This window comes from Bos javanicus, chromosome 18, assembly GCF_032452875.1.
Source record: "Bos javanicus breed banteng chromosome 18, ARS-OSU_banteng_1.0, whole genome shotgun sequence".
NCBI classification, from domain to species: Eukaryota; Metazoa; Chordata; class Mammalia; order Artiodactyla; family Bovidae; genus Bos; species Bos javanicus.
The window spans coordinates 64020025-64038531 of record NC_083885.1 but is presented as its reverse complement, the minus strand read 5'-3'; the positions used below and the strand labels follow the sequence as shown (position 1 = coordinate 64038531).

The following is an 18507-nucleotide window of genomic DNA, read 5'->3' as shown; positions in this document are numbered from 1 at the left end:
CATTAGAACTGATTCAAATGTATTCTTTTTAATGGCTGAGTAATACTCCATTGTGTATATGTACCACTGCTTTCTTATCCATTCATCTGCTGATGGACATCTAGGTTGCTTCCATGTCCTGGCTATTATAAACAGTGCTGTGATGAACATTGGGGTACACATGTCTCTTTCCCTTCTGGTTTCCTCAGTGTGTATGCCCAGCAGTGGGATTGCTGGATCATAAGGCAGTTCTATTTCCAGAGTTTTAAGGAATCTCCACACTGTTCTCCAGAGTGGCTGTACTAGTTTGCATTCCCATCAACAGTGTAAGAGGGTTCCCTTTTCTCCACACCCTCTCCACATTCATTGCTTGTAGACTTTTGGATTGCAGCCATTCTGACTGGCGTGAAATGGTACCTCATAGTGGTCTTGATTTGCATTTCTCTGATAATGAGTGATGTTGAGCATCTTTTCATGTGTTTGTTAGCCATCTGTATGTCTTCTTTGGAGAAATGTCTATTTAGTTCTTTGGCCCGTTTTTTGATTGGGTCATTTATTTTTCTGGAGTTGAGCTGGAGGAGTTGCTTGTCTATTTTTGAGATTAGTTGTTTGTCAGTTGCTTCATTTGCTATTATTTTCTCCCATTCTGAAGGCTGCCTTTTCACCTTGCTAATAGTTTCCTTTGTTGAGCAGAGGCTTTTAAGTTTAATTAGGTCCCATTTGTTTATTTTTGCTTTTATTTCCAATATTCTGGGAGATGGGTCATAGAGGATCCTGCTGTGATGTATGTCGGAGAGTGTTTTGCCTATGTTCTCCTCTAGGAGTTTTATAATTTCTCATCTTACATTTAGATCTTTAATCCATTTTGAGTTTATTTTTGGGTATGGTGTTAGAAAGTGTTCTAGTTTTATTCTTTTACAAGTGGTTGACCAGATTTCCCAGCACCACTTGTTAAAGAGATTGTCTTTAATCCATTGTATATTCTTGCCTCCTTTGTCAAAGATAAGGTGTCCATATGTGCGTGGATTTATCTCTAGGCTTTCTATTTTGTTCCATTGATCTATATTTCTGTCTTTGTGCCAGTACCCTACTGTCTTGATAACTGTGGCTTTGTAATAGATCCTGAAGTCAGGTAGGTTGATTCCTCCAGTTCCATTCTTCTTTCTCAAGATAGCTTTGGCTATTCGAGGTTTTTTGTATTTCCATACAAATTGTGAAATTATTTGTTCTAGCTCTGTGAAGAATACCATTGGTAGCTTGATAGGGATTGCATTGAATCTATAAATTGCTTTGGGTTAGTATACTCATTTTCACTATATTGATTCTTCCAATCCATGAACATGGTATATTTCTCCATCTATTAGTGTCCTCTATTATAAAACATCTATTAGTGTTTTTAATTTTTTAATTCATTCATTATGGCTGGGCTGGGTCTTATGCTGTGAGGGCTTTCTCTAGTCATAGGCAGTGGGGTATGGGCTGAGGGGTCTGGGCTTCTCACTGCAGTGGCTTCTCCCATGGCAGAGCTGGGAGTCTAGAGTGCGGGTTCAGTAGATGCCCCTCTCATGCTCAAGAGTTGTGGTGCACGGGCTTAGAGGCAGGTGGGATCTTCCAGTATCAGGGATCAACCCATGTCCCCTGCATTGGCAGCAGATTCTTAGCCACTGGACCACCAAGGAAGCCCTATGGTCATTTCTGACCAGACAGTTTTATGAAATATTGAATGAGTCGGGCAATGGTGTCCAATATTGGGATGTAGGAGAGATGGAAGGGTGGAACAAAATGAAACCAATTTGTTTCTTTTTTTTTCTCTGTCTCTCTAGACTGCTAAACAGTAACTTTAATGCTGAGGAAAAGCAGAGGAAATCCATTTCCATAGGAATCAACTGGGCACCCACTTCCAGAAGTATTTGCTCAGAGTCCTACTGGAAATTTGCTCCATCAATATGGCTGAGGACCAGACATTTTTTCAGGGTTGTGGACACATCACAGACAGCCCTGGGGCAGAGTCACCGGCATCCGTGCCACCCCAAGACACACTCATGGAAAACTCAGACTGTAACCAGGAAACCTGGCACGTCCGGATCAGAACATTTAGCAGCTCGGAGGAATGTGACCCCGTCAAGGACCTGAGGAGACTCTGAACTCTGCCATCTGTGGCTGAGGCCGAATCTTCACACCAAGGAGCAGATGATGGACAGCCTGGTGCTGAAGCAGTTCATGATCTGCATGCCCCTGGAGTGCCAGGTCCTGCTCAAAGAAAGTGGGGTGCAGAGTTGCAAAGACCTGGAGGACGTGCTGAAAAATAAGCAGAAACCCAAGAACTGGGTGAGTAGGACCTTAGTGATGGGTGTGGGACAAGGAGACACGTGCAAGCTGCAGGGATCATAAGATAGGACCTGCGGGTTTGGCTCTGTATCAGTGGTTCCCAAACAGGTGAGAGAAGTTCACAATTGGGCAATTTGGAAGATACTTTTGGCTGTCTCACTCGAAGGACGTAGATCTTTTACACCAAACGGGAGCTTCTATTGTCAATGCCATTGGATGCCTGAAAGCTACATTCCAGGTCTTATAGAGACTGATCTTGATTGATTTCTCCCCTCACAGACCATAGTCTGCATAAAAGGGCAGAAATATCTTGTGCATGATCCCGACATTGAGATGGTTGAAGCCAAGGCCGGTCACATGGATGATGAGAGAGACCCGTGTGGGGAGCCCCAACCCCCCTCAAGGGTCATACCTACAGAGGATGGCCAGGAGGGAAGCCAAGAGCTGCAGAATCTGCCAGGAGCCACAGACCTGTCTAGGGAGCAGGAGAGAGCGTGTAAGCAGGTAGAAGAGAGTCAGGTGGGTGTGGCTGCTGGAGTAATGGGGAGATTTGGCAAAGGACAGGAATGGACCCATTGCTTCCAGGAATTCCTGTGGATACATTCAGTTCCTAGGCATTTTTTCTAGTCACTGTGAGAATGAAGCTAATCCATCTTTATCCCTCTGCCATGAAAGAATCTAGTCTTAGGAGTGGGGAGAAGGGAATCCTGTCTTCCTGACATGATGCTAGGTTCAGTTTGCTGCAGGTAAATGCACTGACAGCGGATTTACCCACGGCCACTTTGCCCAAGGGCACGTTATATTTAGAATATGATCATTTCTTACAACTGAAGGAGTGACTCCAAAGTGGACTCATTTTGCCCCCCAGTAGACATTGGGCTTCTCTGGTGGCTCAGATGGTGAAGAATCTGCCGACAATGCAGGAGACCTGGGTTCGATGTCTGGGTCAGAAAGATCCCCTGTAGAAGGGAATGGCTACCCACTCTAGTGTTCTTGCCTGGAGAATCCCATAAACAGAGGAACCTGGCAGCTATAGTCCATGGGGTTGCAGAGAGTCAGACATGACTGAGTGACTAACACTTTCCCTTTCAGACATTGACGAATGAATGGAAGACAGTTGATTTGTTCAAATAAGGTTGGGTATGGGCAGGGGATGCTATTGACTTGCATGGATTAGAGACCAAGAATACTGGTCGTCATCTTCCTATGTACTGGGTAACCACCATCACAAAAATGTATCCAGGCAAAGTCTCTAACAATGATGGCATCAAGAGAGCTGGACCTAGAGTTCTTTACTTCCAGAGTCAGGGGCAGTCAGGAGTGGGTATGATTTGGAGAGACCTATGCATAGAGAAGTCAGAGTGCCAACTGGGATGTCCTGATTTGATTGCATGATACAGTCTGTATAGATCCAGGACAGCCTTGAGTATCAGGAGATGATTATCAATCAGGGTGATGGGGTGGACCAGAAGAAGTCAGGGCAATTCACCTAAAATGACATAAGTTGGAGTCTTAGATCAAGATACGAGGCCGATGGGGAAACAGGAAACAGTTTTCCACAGACTAAGGTACATGGGTTATTGACTCTGCTTGTTTGTCCCTTGTCAAGACCAGAGAGCTCTCCCACCAGGGACTGTTCCTGAAATAGGTGAGCTGGAGCGTCACCTGCCCAGGGAGAACTTGGAGAAGGACCTGCTGGAAGACAGGGGAGACACAAAAACCCTTCAATCTCAAGAACCTGAACTTCTGAAGGGTTCTGGTGAGTATTCAAAACTGTGAAATTCAGCAGTGTTAGTGACTCCCTCCTATGGTGGCATGGGGCTGGGTAGCCAGCATCACCATGCTTGGATGGGTTGGGTGGAGATCATTGTCCAGTGCCAACCTCCATCATCAACGTTCCAGAGTCCCATAGTCCAAGCTCTTAGCTTGGTTGCTTGATGGGAACTTCTCAGCCAACATCAGGGTTCCAGTGAGGCGGGCAGTACAGAAAATGCTCCTTGTTAAATGTGGTGCTGAATCTCTTTCAGCGGATTCTGGGAGCATAGAGAGACAGAAGAATCCTCAAAAAAGAACTGGTATTTAAAATGTGGCTCCTGAACCCTTTCCTCCTGTGTTCCAGAGGGAGACGTTTCTACTACGAGTGGATCCAGACGAAGGCCTCTGAAGAATCGCAGACGTGTCAAAAGGAAGCGGGAGAGCAGTCCCACTTGCCAAGACGTGGGTCAAGAAGCAGCCACGTGTTTGGACCAAGGAGAGTTCTCAGGACAGCTTGGGTCCCGTTCCGTTGGTGCATCTGGCACCGTGGGACCCACCAGTCTTCCTGAGGGAGCAGAAACCCCGGGATGGGCACCCTCTGAATGCAGGATGTGCAAAAAGAGCTTTCCTTATCAATCTCAGCTTACCCTGCACCAGAGGACACACACAGGAGAGAGGCCCTTTCATGCGACATCTGTGCCAAAGGTTTCATACAGCTTTCAGATCTGCGGGTTCAGGATCGGATCCACACTGGTGTGAAGCCCTACAGCTGTGATCTCTGCCTCAAGAAGTTCACCCACGACTCCACGCTGCATGCTCACAAGAGCACCCACACCCAGGAGAAGCCCTTCCGTGTGAGCACTGTGACAGAGCTTTTAGCCACCGAGGGAACCTCAACGTTCACCGACGCACCCACTCTGGGCTCAAGCCCTACGTGTGCCCCGAGTGTCACAGAGCCTTCCGTCAGCTGGGGACTTTCAAATGCCACCGGAAATTCCAGATGACTGGCTCAGGACCCTGCCCGCAGGTCCAAGTGCCTTCTGCTCCGAGAAGGAAATTCGGGATTATTTGTCACTTATGTGATACAAAGAAAGGGTGACATGTGAAGAACTTACGATCATACTGGAACCCGATGGGGTTCCAGTCACATGAATTTGGTGAATATTTGAGTGATGACTTATTTTTTCCTTCAGATTTTGTTCCCTTCAGATTTAGTGTAGCCTGTGTTTTGTGATAAGTTTTGGCTCTGTGTTGTTCTTCTTCACTGAAGGCAGGTGTCATTAGTTTTCAGTACTTCTTCGTGAAACTGACTGAGCTCACTGCTGATTGTCCCCCCATTAGGGAAGATTTAATTGTACAATAGGATGCTCTTAGCAGAGTGGCCAGATGAAAAAGAGGATCACCAGTGAAATTTAAATTTCAAATAAACAAAGACATTTCTGTCAAATAAGTGTCCTGTGTATTTCCCCTTCCAGATTTTTTTTCTTATTATTTATTTTGTTTGTTTTATTTTTTTAATTTAATTTTATTTTTAAACTTTACAATATTGTATTAGTTTTGCCAAACATTGAAATGAATCCACCACAGGTATACTCATGTTCCCCATCCTGAACCCTCCTCCCTCCTCCTTCCCTGTACCATCCCTCTGAGTCGTCCCAGTGCACCAGCCCCAAGCATCCACTATTGTGCATCGAACCTGGACTGGCAACTCGTTTCATATATGATATTATACATATTTCAATGCCATTCTCCCAAATCACCCCACCATATCCCCAAGATTTTTTTATATGGAGTAGATGATAGCTGCGGTTTGTTACATGGCCATTATTATGTGGAGATATCATCCCTCTGTAAGGCTTCCCCAGTGACTCAGCGGTAAAGAATCCGCCTGCAGCACAGAAGACCCAGGTTCGATCCTTTTATCAGGAAGATCCCCTGGAGAAGGGAATGGCAACCCACTCCAGTATTCTTGCCTGGAGAACCCCATGGACAGAGGAGCCTGGCAGGCTATGATCTGTTGGGTTGCAAAGAGTTGGACATGACTGAAGCGACTGAGCACCCTCTCGAGCATTTAAAGTAACTGTATTCTTTTGGAATTATGAACTGTTAGGTAATGTAATATTAATGCCCTTTTGAACACTGAGATTCTAGGGTGTCTCAGCTTGAAAAGATTCTTCAAGGTAGCACTCTTTCATCCCACCTGGCTCTCCTCCAGCAGAAAGGAAGAGAGCTCATTTGGAGCAGAATGGAGATAATGAAGTATTTCTTTTCAAAGAATCAGCATTTTCTTCTATTAATTAGCTTGGGAATTTGTTGGGGGCGGCAAACTCAAGGATGATATTGTAATAGATATTGGTGTCTGGCTGCTCGCACTTAAAAGCCAATACAGAAGCCAGGTAGGGGAAAGGAAAGTTAGCTTTATTCTGGATGCCAGCAACTATTGAAAGTGAAAGTGAAGTTGCTCAGTCATGTCCAACTCTTTGCAACCCCGTGGACTGTAGCCTACCAGGCTCCTCCATCCATGGTATTTTCCAGGCAAGAGTACTGGACTGGGTTGCCATTTCCTTCTCCAACAATTGTGGAGAAGGGCAGATGTCAGTCCAATGGCTGACTCCCCCCACCTCCCACCCCGGACAATAAATGAGCAACAGCTTTTATAGATGGAGGGAGGGGGCTACAGGCAGAAACAGTGCAGTCAGCTCTGACAATCATTTGAAAGTGGTCATCACTGATCTGATCAGTGTCATCTTGATTGTTGTCAATACAGTTAATTTTCAGGCCCAGGGTTCATTTGTTTTCATTTCCTGGGTCAATTCTCAAAATTGTGTCAGCTTCTCTCATGGTTTTCCAGGAGGCTCAGTGGTAAAGAATCCGCATGCCAATGCGGAAGACGTCAGTTTGCTCCCTCGGTGGGGAAGATACGCGAGAGAAGAGAATGGCAACCCAATGCAGTATTCTTGCATGGAGAATCCCATGGACGGAGGAACCTGGTGGGCTACAGTCCATGGGGTCAGAAAGAGCCACTTCACTTTCTTTCACTTTGCAACCCCATGCACTGCAGCACTCCAGGCTTCCCTGTCTTTCATTATCTCCCAGGAGTTTGCTCAAACTCCTGTCCATTGAGTCGGTGATTCCATCCAACTATCTCATCCTCTGTCGCCTCCTTCTATCTCAAAGGATGTTAACTTACAGGCCCAAGATGGAGGCAACTAATTCAAAGAAGCAATATAGAATATAAAGACTGGGTCTCTTCAGAAACAGGGGTATTAGAACCATTATCGGAGAATCAACACAAGAAATTAATACAATGAAATATGAATAAGACTTCAAAACACAGACGCAGCTAAGTACTACTTAAGAAAAGTGAATAACAGGGCTTCCCCGGGGGCTCGGAGGTAAAGGCTGTGCCTGCCAATAAGAGGACACGAGTTCCATCCCTGACCCGAGAAGGTCCCAGGGCTCAGCAGCATAGGCCGTGCGACACAACCACCGAGCCTGGGAGCCGCCACTACTGAAGCCCAGAGCCCTGAAAGCCTGGGCTCCGCACAAGAGAGGTCACTGCAGTGAAAAGCCTGTGCCCGGTGACCGGAGAGGAGCCCTGCGCCCCAAGCAGAAACAATGACCCAGCACAGCCAGAATTAATGGATTTAAAAAATAAAATACAAAAAAATAAAAAATAAAATACATACCGAGGCTGAGAAACTGCTATTGAGCAAACATGGTGATGGAGTGAGATGCCGGGTGATAAAGCAACAGCCAGGCGTGTCCGTCTCCAGAGAACCACCGATTGTGTGGAGACCGGAAGACAGCCTGAGGGTGTCGGGGGAAGGACTCTTCAGACAGCGGAGTGAAACCCTACAAACCAGACTGCAAAGCCAGTTGGGCTTGGTGTGGTCAGGTGTGCAAGGTGGCTGGGGAGTGGAGGACAAGGTAGAATGTGTGAGGAGCGGTGCTGTCTGAGGGTGTGAGAAAGGATTTGGATTTGCCAAGGGAAGATTTCATGCAAGGATGGGCACAATAAAGGACAGAAATGGTATGGACCCAAGAGAAGCAGAAGATATTGAGAAGAGGTGGCAAGAATACAAAGAACTACACAAAAAAGATCTTCATGACCCAGATAATTCCAAAGGTGTGATCACTCACCTAGAGCCAGACATCCTAGAATGTGAAGTCAAGTGGGCCTTAGGAAGAGTCACTATGAACAAAGCTAGTGGAGGTGATGGAATTCCAGTTGAGCTATTTCAAATCCTCAGACATGATGCTGTGAAAGTGTTGCACTCAATAAGTCTGCAAATTTGGAAAACTCAGCAGTGGCCGCAGGACCGGAAAAAGTCAGTTTTCATTCCAATCCCAAAGAAAGGCAATGCCAAAGAATGTTCAAACTACTGCACAATTGCACTCATCTCACATGCTAGCAAAGTAATGCTCAAAATTCTCCAAGCCAGTCTTCAACAGTACATGAACCATGAACTTTCAGATGTTCAAGCTGGATTTAGAAAAGGCAGAGGAACCAGAGATCAAATTGCCAACATCAATTGGATCACTGAAAAAAAAAAAGCATTCCAGAGAACCATCTACTTCTGCTTTATTGACTATGCCAAAGGCTTTGACTGTGTGGATCACAAGAAACTGTGGAAAATTGTTAGACAGGAATACCAGACTTCCTGAGCTGCCTCCTGAGAAATCTGTATGTAGGTCAGGAAGCAACAGTTAGAACTGGACTTGGAACAACGGACTGATTCCAAATCGGGAAAGGAGTACGTCAAGGCTGTATACTGTCAACCCTGCTTATGTAACTTATATGCAGAGTACATCATGAGACAAGCTGGGCTGGGTGAAACACAAGCTGGAATCAAGATTTGCAGGAGAAATATCAATAACCTCAGGTACACAGATGACACCACCCTTATGGCAGAAAGCGAAGAAGAACCAAGGAGTCCCTTGATGAAAGTGAAAGATAAGAGTGAAAAAGTTGGCTTAAAATTCAACGTTCAGAAAACTAAGATCATGGCATCCAGTCCCATCCCTTCATGGCAAATAGAAGGGGAAACAGTGGAAACAATGAGATAATTTATTTTCTGGGCGGGGGAGCTCCAAACTCATTGCAGATGGTGACTGCAGCCATGAAATTAAAAGACTCTTGCTCCCTGGAAGAAAAGTTACGACCAACCTAGACAGCATAGTAAAAAACAGAGACATTACTTGGCCAACAAAGGTCCAGCTAGTCAAAGCTATGGTTTTTCCAGTAGTCATGTATGGATGTGAGAGTTGGACTTAAAGAAAGCTGAGAGGCAAGAAACTGATGCTTTTGAACCTTGGTGTTGGGAAAGACTCTTGAGTGTCCTTAGCACTGCAAGGGGATCCAACCAGTCCATCTTAAAGGAAATCAGTCCTAAATATCATTGGAAAATATTTCAGCTGAAGCTGAAACTCCAATACTTTGGCCACCTGATGCAAAGAACTGACTCATTTGAATAGACCCTGATGCTGGGAAAGATTGAAGGCAGGAGGGGAAGGGGATGACGAGGATGAGACAGTTGGATGTCATCTCTGAGTAATGGATATGAGTTTGAGTAAACTCCGGGAGCTGTTGATGGACAGGGTGGCCTGACTTGCCGCATTTCATGCCGTCTCAAAGAGTTGGACACGACTGAGAGAATGAACTCAACTGACCTGACCTGAACCCACAGATGCAAGAAGTAGATGAATCGATTGCCAAGGGTAAGAGGGAGGTGGGCAGAGAATGGGGAGGGACTTTCCATGATTCACATTTTGTTCTTGGGGTGATGAGAAAGGTTGGAAATAGACAACATTGACAGTTGCACAACATTGTAAACGAACTTGGTGGAACAAGATTGTACACTTTATAAAAGAGTCAAAACTGTATGTTGTAACTGTATGTTGTGTGTTTCATAACCATAACAAGTATGTGATCAGGAACTTGATTCTCTTTGGATCCTTTGTGCAACCCTTCCTTGGAGCTAATAAATACCCTGGTGACAGCAAGGAAATGTTTTGGGTGGACAATCTTTGCTTAATACTTCCAACGTCACTATACTACATGGAATTCAGTGTTTAAATAGGCTTCTTTATATTTTTTTTCCCCAGAAGAATCATGACTGAGAGCCTTGCCTGGTGGCTTGTCTTGACCGAATAATATAAAACCTGGCATTGCTGTTCATATCCATTTGAGGAGTCTCACACATTGTAAATTTCTTGAAAGTACAGCAAAGATCAACATAGTTCCAGACTACAGAAGTCAAAATCTAGGGAGCCATTCAGACATTTCAACCTTTTATTCCCATAAAGGTGGACGTCAGAAGAATGATGGATGGACTAATGTCCATTCAATATGAAAGATTGTACCAGTGAGAGAATGGTATTGGGTATTGGTGTGAGGAATGTAGAGGAGATGGAAGGGTGGAATAAAATGAAACTAGTTCTGTTCATTTATCTTTTGCCCCCATTCTTCTGAACAGTGAATACGTTGCTGATGAAAGGTAGAGGAAATCCCTTTACATAGGGGTGAATTTGTCATGGGCTTCTAGAAACATGTGTTCAACGTTTTGCTAGTAAATTCCTCAGTCACTATGGCTAAAGAATGTACATTTTTTGTGGGGTCATGGAATAGTCCCAGACAGGCCGTAATCTCAACCACCAGTGTCTGCGCTGAACCAAAGTGTACTTACTGAAAAGCCAGACTGCAACCCCAAAGGTGGCACGTTCCCTGCAGATCATTCCAGATTCTAACTTCGTCCGAGATCTTTACATGCGGAATTTTAAAAAGGGTTGTTTAGTCACTGAGTTGTGTCCAACTCTGCTATTCCATGTCCCACCAGGTTCTTCTGTCCATCGAATTTTCCAGGCAAGAATACTGCAGTGCATTGTCCATTTCCTTCTGCGAGAGATCTTCCCAACCCAGGGAGTGAACCCACGTCTCCTACATTGGCAGGTAGATTCTTTACCACTGAGCCACCAGGGACGCATAGGTGAACCAAACTGGTTAAAATTTTCGGATACCTATGCTTTGACTCCTTCCAACTCTCCAGGTAAATGAGAAAAGTATTTGCTAGACCAGGAAAACCAATCTTACTGCCAAAAAGTGCACGGGCTTCCCTGGTGGTAAGGAATCTGCCTGCAATGCGGGAGGCCTGGCTTCGCTCCCTGGGTTGGGAAGATCCCTCGAAGAAGGGAACGGCTACCCACTCCAGTCTTCTGGTCTGCAGAATTCCATGGACTGTATATCCACGGGGTCACAAAGAGTTGGACATGTCTAAAAGACTTTCACTTTACTTCTTTCCCAGCTGAGCCACAAGGGAAGCCCAAGAACAGTGGAGTGGGTAGCCTATCCCTTCTCCAGCAGATCTTCCTGACCCAGGAATTACTACAGCGTCTCCTGCATTGCAGGAGGATTCTTTACCACCTGACCTATCAGAGAAGTCTACCACAAAACCAATATGGAGGCCTCTTTGATATACTGTGTTTTTTTCTGGTGGGGTGTCTGTGTGAAACTGGATCCATGGATAAATTGGATTATCTAAAATGAGGTCATATAAATGGCTTGAACCACCCTTGCACAATCTCTGTGCTGATGGGGTAACAAGCAGGGACCCTTGCCATTTCCCCCGGCTCTCTATAAATAGAGATGTTTCAGCCCCAGACACACTCTGATAGCCAGTCACTGACTTGAGGAGGCTGAGGGCAAGAGGGCTCAATGGAGGTAAGTGATGAGTGAGAACATCTAAGGAGAAGATTTGGGAATCAATACAGAAGGAGGTGGTGGGTTTCGGAAGGCTGGGCTTTCTACTCACCTTGCATCAGCTCAAAGGCCTTGTGAAAGCAGTGGATCTCCCTTAAACTCCGTATTAACTACGGTTGGCTGCTGAGCTCTCTGTGAGGGGGAAAAACGGACTTGAAACCTGTAAATGGAACTTTGGAAATATAACGGAACACGGATCCTTCTCTTGCAGAATAGACATTTAAATAAGAGGTCTTTCAGGTTCCCCCTCCTGCCTCCATCTGATTTATAGGTGTTGCCACCCTCCATGCTGTGGTGTGGTGTGGTGCATATATTCCACAAGGCTTTCTGAACCTTGGCCCCCTGGGCTAAGCAGACATGTTCGTCTGTGTTCATTTGTGTTAACACGCACAGAGAGACCCTCTCGGATCTACACAGGAGAACGATATTGTCCCAATTTCCATTTGAGAAACCTGACGCCCCCTGACTTTTGTCCATTCAGAAATCCAAATCCAAAGATGGGCAGCATGGACGCCTACGAGCAGCTCCAAAAGGGACCCCGGAAGCTGAAAGGAGTCACAGAGCTTGGTGTGACCAAGTGGAAGGAGAAAAAGGACAGAGACAAGGCAAAACTCCTGGAAACGATGGGAAAAATCAGAAGAACCAGGAGGAGGAGCTGAAGAGCCACCTCGACAAGTTGACCCCAGCCCAGGTGGCCTTTGAGAAGGTGCAGGAGAAGCACAAATGGAGAGGATCCTGAAGAAAGCATCCAAAACCCACAAGCAGAGAGTGGAGGGCTTCAACAGACACCTGGACACGCTCACAGAGCACTATGACATTCCTAAAGTCAGCTGGACCAAGTAGCCGCCCCACCCAGGAGATGGAGTATTGTCCAGGGGAAGCAGGAAGCAGAGTTGGGGTCATCTCTGGAGCCTTTGGAAACATTCTTTTACACATATTCTGTTGAGTCTTCTGCTGAGCCCGTGCTTATCAGAGTAATGCCCCTTATTCTGGAACCGCATTAAAGAGAGACGGCCCTTTAAATTACAAAAAGAATACAGCAACATCCATATCCAGTGGTTCATGCAGCCTCCGGACCTGTGTGTTCACCAGGAGACCCACTGGGTGAGAAGCCCTACATCTGTGATCTCTGCCCCAGAAAGTTCCCTCACGACTCCATGCTGCATGCTCACCAGAGGACCCACACCCAAGAGAAGCCTTTCTGCTGTGAGCACTGTGAAAAAGCTTTCGACCACAGTGGGAACCTCATGGTCACACTCTGGGCTCGAGCCCTACATGTGCCGCGAGTGTCACCGGCCTTCCGCTCCCTGGGGTCTCTCAAATCCCACCAGGAAACCCATTCCGAACCACTGGCCCAGGACCCTGCCCTCAGGTCCAAGTAGGAAATTCACAATGATTTGTCACTTCTGTAACACAAAGGGTGGATGACATGGGAAGAGATTTGGAGGATATTGGGTCCAGGGGGTTCCATTCACATGAATGAGGAGGATATTTCAGTGATGGCTTATTGTTCCCTTTGGATTTTGTTTTATACTTTAGTGTAGCCTGTTTCAAAAAGTTTTTGCTTTCTTTTGTTATTCTTTTACTCAAAGCATGTCTCATTAGTTATCAGTACTTCATCCTGAAACTGAGCCTACCGTTGACTGCCTTCCTGTTAGGCAGGACTTGTCTGTAAACCTGCATGGTCCGGCACAGAGGCCAAGCTCTCCAGTGGAATTTAAATTTCAAATAAACACATTTCTGTCAAATGTGTCTGTGTAGTTTCTAAGACTTTTCTACAGGGAATAGGTGATGGCCGTGGTTTTGCCTACATGGCTGTTATTATGCTGAGATAGATTCACTCACTCCATACTTGTTCAGGGATTTCTTCCTGAGGTGTTTCGAAAAAGGAAAGCTTCCGAAAGTAATAGGTATCATTCTTTTTTCCTATTGGTGTACAACTTCTAGTCTTCAAAAAGGCTACTTAGAAATCGGGGCTTCTCACACCTTAGCTCATCAGCTGATTTTAGAAAACCGTTTGAAGACTTATCTCACAAGAACAGAAAGACGAGTGGAGTCAAACCCATCTGGTTCCCACCACCATATCTCTGACTCCGTCAAACCCTCCAGGCAGTGAGACCAAAAATTCAAGAGATCATTAAAACCAGTCCGTTCACCCCAAAATGCAGTCCCCAAAGTCCAAAATCAATCAAATCCAAAAGGAAACCGAGGGGTTTCCCTAGCGGTCCTGCGGGTGAGACTTAGCGCTCCCGCTGCAGGTGGCGTGGTTTCCTTCCGCGGTCTGGGAACTGAGACCGAACCTGCCCCCGTGTTTGGCCAAAAACAGAAAAAAAAAAAAAAAAATACACAGAATCTGTCGCTAAATCACTATGGAGACCTCTTTAGTAAATCGTGGTTTCTCCTGAGGGAGTTTCCATGGGCAATCGAATCCCTGTGATTAAGTAACGTGGAATTATCTAGAATGGTTTGCTCCGCCCTCAACGAATCCATGCGCCGATTGGGTAACAGGCCGAGAGGTCCGGCATTTCTTCCAGCTCCATAGAGACACGTTTCTCCGCTGGCCGAGTTTGAGAGCAAGTCCCCAACTGAGGAGGACCAAGGCGAGAAGGCTTCAAGGAGGTAATTGATGGGAAATGTCTAAAGAGAACGCTCGAAGTCAGGGCACGTGGAAGTGGGTTTCAGTAAGTCCTGGCTTTCTGTTCACCTTGCATTCGCTCCGAGACCGTGTGAAATCCACCGATCTCCCTCCAGCCACACGGGAACTGTGGTTCATTTGTGGAATCTTCTGTGAGATGAGATTGTTTCCACACTCCATGGTGTCGTGTGGTGTGCTTCATTTTTCCAACAAGGGCTTTTAAGCAGTGCCCTGTGGACAGTTTTGACCACACAGTTTCTTGTACTGTAAGATGGATGTCGGAGGAATAAGAGAATGGATTCTTGTCCCTGGTGTGAAATTCTGAGGGGGGAATAATGTCCAGTATTGGGATGAGGGATGGTAGGGTGGATGAAAATAAAAGTATTTGGCTGCATTCGTTTATCTTTTTTCCCCCATATTTCTGAATACTGAATCTGTTACTGAGGAAAGCAAGAGGAAATTCCTTTCCATTGGGGTCAGTTGGGCACCCACTTCTAGACCATTTGCCCAGAGTCCTACTGAAAAGCTCTACAGTCGGTATGGCTGAGAACCAGACAAGGGGTCGTGGCCCCTTCGTGGACAGCCCCGGAGCAGGGTCGCCAGCGTCTGCGCCACACAAAGACACCCGAAGGGAAAACCCCGACTCCGACCTGGAAAAGTTGCGCGTCCACTTCAGAACGTTTAGCAGCTCGGACGAATCCGACCCGATCAAGGCTCTGAGGAGGCTCCGTGAACTCTGCGGTCTGTGGCTGAGGCCAGATCTTCACACCAAGGAGCAGATGGTGGACAGGCTGGTGCTGGAGCAGTTCGTGATGTGCATGCCACCGGACATCCAGGTCTTAGTCAAAAGTAGTGGTGCCGAGACTTGTAAGGATCTGGAAGAGGTGCTGAGAAAGAAGCAGAAACTGACGAAATGGGTGAGTAGGACCCTAGTGACCCTGTGAGACGGAACGGTGGCATGAGGGGCTGTGAGCTGGGAGATAAAGCAGAAGGATCAGAGGGCTTGGCTCTAAATCACTGATTCCCACGGGGGTGAGCACTTGGCCTGTGGCATCACTGGAGGTTTCTTTGGTCCTCACTTTGAGGGTGTTGGTCTTTCAAATGTCATTCCCAGGAGGTGGGCTTCTAGGGTGGGATACACAATGAATACCTTTTTGGATCTTGTGAAGGGAGACTGATCCTATCTGAATTTTTTGTCACAGGCTGTAGTCCGTGTCCAAGGCGAGGATTTTTTGATGCCAGTCTCAGGTGTTGAGATGTTAGAATCTGAGGTCAGTGAGAGGCACGGTGAGGGAGACGGAGCCATGGAGCCTCAGTCTACAGTCAGTGTCGTCCCTTCAGACGAGGGCCAGCAGGAAAGCCAAGACGGGCAGCATCTGTCAGGAGCCAAGGACCTGTTGAGGGTGCAGGTGAGTGTGATGTCCTGACCTCCAGTCTGGGAGCAGGTAGAAGAGGGTCTGATGGGCGTGGCTGCAGAAGTAATTGGGAGAACTGGGCAAAGGACAGGAATGGACCCATTGCCTCCAGGAATTCCCATGGATGCATTCTGTTCCCGGTCGTTTTTCAGCCAGTGTGAGAATGAAGACAGTCCCTCTTTCATAGTCCTTCACCATGAAAGCTTGTGGCCCTGAGCATGAGGGAGAGGAGTCCCGTTTCCACGGGATGGTGCTGGGTGGGTTCATCAGGGGTAAATGCACTCACACCTGTTTCCCCCATGATGGATTTCGTCAGAGGCACTAATATTGGGGGATATTGTAAACACCTTGAATTGAATAACAAGTTCCCTGTTGGAGTCATTTTCCCCCTCAGATTTTGGAGTATGTCTGGAGACAGTGGATTTTTTTGAAATGTGAATCGGGGGAGGAGATGCTACTTATTTCTCGTGAATAGAGCTATATAGTATAGAATAGAGCTATACAGTATAACAGCTATACTGCTTATCATCTTATTATGCCCCAGGCCACCTTCCCTGATGAAGACAAATCCAGGCAAGGTATCAACAAGTGGTGAAGTCAGGAGCCCTAGAGCCAGAATCCTCTGCTTTCAGATTCAGGGCCTGGAGAATGTGAGATGAGGTGGAGAAATATTTGCAAAGATAATTGGCAGTGGCAGCTGTGAAGTCTGGACTTTCGCCAGAGGTGGTTGGTATAGATCAAGGACAGACATGGGAATCAGAAGAGGATTGCCAGTCAGGGTGATGGGAAGCAGTCAGGGCATATCCCCCAAACTGATATCCAGAAAGCTGGAGTGTGAGATCAGGGTACGAGGTGGGTGGGGAAAGAGGAGACAGAGCTTGCCGTGGGCTAAGGCAGTGGGATTGACTCTGCTTGGTTGCCCCTTGTCAGCTCCAGAAAGCTCTCCCACCGGAGACCATTCCTGAAACAGGTGAACTGCAGGGTCAGACGCCCTCCAAGGAGAACTTGCAGAAGGACGTGCTGGAAGACACAGGGGTGACAAGAACCCTTTCGTCTCAAGAGCCTGAACTTCTGCAGGATCGTGGTGAGTATTAAAAACTTGGAGACCACAGGAGGTACTGACTGCCTCCACTGATGTCCAGGATGGGGTACCCAGCATTTCCATCCCTTGTTGTTGTGGGGTAGGAGTTGGTTTTCCAATGCCAATCTTCTCCATCGTCAACGTTCCAGAGTGTTTCATCAGCTAGACTCTTAGGTAGTTTGGTTTCTGGGAAGTCTGTAGCCAAGATTAGGGATGGTTCCAGTGAGGCCGGCACTATGGAAAATGCTCCTTGATAAATATGGTGCTGAATGTCTTCTTTCAGCAGATTCTGGGAGGGCAGAGAGAGAGGGGAGAGTCCCCAGGAAGGAAGTGATACTTCAAATGTGGCTCTGAACCCTTTCCTTTTGTGTTCCAGAAGGAGATGTTTCCACTCCGAGTGGATCCAGACGAGGTCCTCTGAAGAATCGCAGACATGTCAAAAGGAAGCGGGACAGCACTCCCACTTGCAAAGACGTGGGTAAAGAAGCAGCCACGTGTTTGGACCAAGGAGAGTTCTCAGGACAGCTTGGGTCCCGTTCCGTTGGTGCATTTGGCAACGTGGGACCCACCATTCTTCCTGAGGGAGCAGAAACCCCGGGACGGGCACCCTCTGAATGCAAGGTGTGCAAAAAGAGCTTTCCTTATCAATCTCAGCTTACCTTGCACCAGAGGACACACACAGGAGAGAGGCCCTTTAAATGTGACATCTGTGCCAAAGGGTTCATACAGCCTTCAGATCTGCGGGTTCACCAGCGGATCCACACTGGTGAAAAGCCCTATAGCTGTGATATCTGCCTCAAGAAGTTCACCCACAACTCCACGATGCATGCTCACAAAGTGACCCATACCCAGGAGAAGCCTTTCCGCTGTGAGCACTGTGACAGAGCTTTCGGCTACCGAGCGAACCTCAGTGTTCACCAACGCACCCACTCTGGCCTCAAGCCCTACGTGTGCCCCGAGTGTCACAGGGCCTTCAGTCAGCTGGGGTCTTTCAAACGCCACCGGAAAATCCATTCCAGATGACTGGCTCAGGACCCTGCTCTCAGGTCCAGGTCTTTCTGTTTTAATGAGAAAATGAGAATGATTTGTCACCTGTGTGATACAAAGTGTGGATGACAGGGGAGGGGCTTAGGAGGATCGTGGAACCCAGTGGGATTCCATTCGCGTGAATTAGGATACTTGAGTGATGACTTATTTTTCCCTTTGGATTTTGTTTTCTACTTTGCTATAGACTATAGTTTTCTTTTTCATTTGTGTATTTTCAGTTGGAGGAGAATTACCTTACGATGTTAGACTCTGGTTTTCTTACATGTTTTCTCTTCGTGTTGTTCTTGTTCTTCCAATGAAGCTGTGTCTCACTGGTTCTCAGTACCTCATCATCAGAGTGAGGCTACTGCTGATTGCCTTCCTGCCAGGTGTGATTTCCTTGTAAAATAGGATGCTCCTACCAGGACAGCTAGATAAATACAGGATCACCAGTGAAATTTAAATTTCAAATAAACAAACACATTTCTATCAAAGAGCTGTGTGTGTTCTCTTCTAAGACTTTGCTACA

The 18507-nt window shown here is 46.6% G+C and overlaps 1 protein-coding gene and 2 pseudogenes across 1 annotated transcript; all 3 read left to right on the top strand.

Moving 5' to 3' along the window:
• Nucleotides 1–1909: 1909 nt before the first annotated feature.
• LOC133229494 (zinc finger and SCAN domain-containing protein 5B-like) lies at nt 1910–12152 on the top strand (annotated as a pseudogene).
• A 175-nt stretch (nt 12153–12327) lies between these two features.
• On the top strand, nt 12328–12752 carry LOC133229895 (protein FAM32A-like; annotated as a pseudogene).
• A 1456-nt stretch (nt 12753–14208) lies between these two features.
• On the top strand, nt 14209–18472 carry LOC133231165 (zinc finger and SCAN domain-containing protein 5B-like). The gene is made up of 4 exons (XM_061389458.1): nt 14209–15373; nt 15659–15865; nt 16802–16955; nt 17329–18472. The coding sequence occupies exons 1-4, from the start codon at nt 14996–14998 to the stop codon at nt 17973–17975; spliced, it is 1386 nt and encodes a 461-aa protein (XP_061245442.1). The 5' UTR covers nt 14209–14995; the 3' UTR covers nt 17976–18472.
• Nucleotides 18473–18507: the final 35 nt, after the last annotated feature.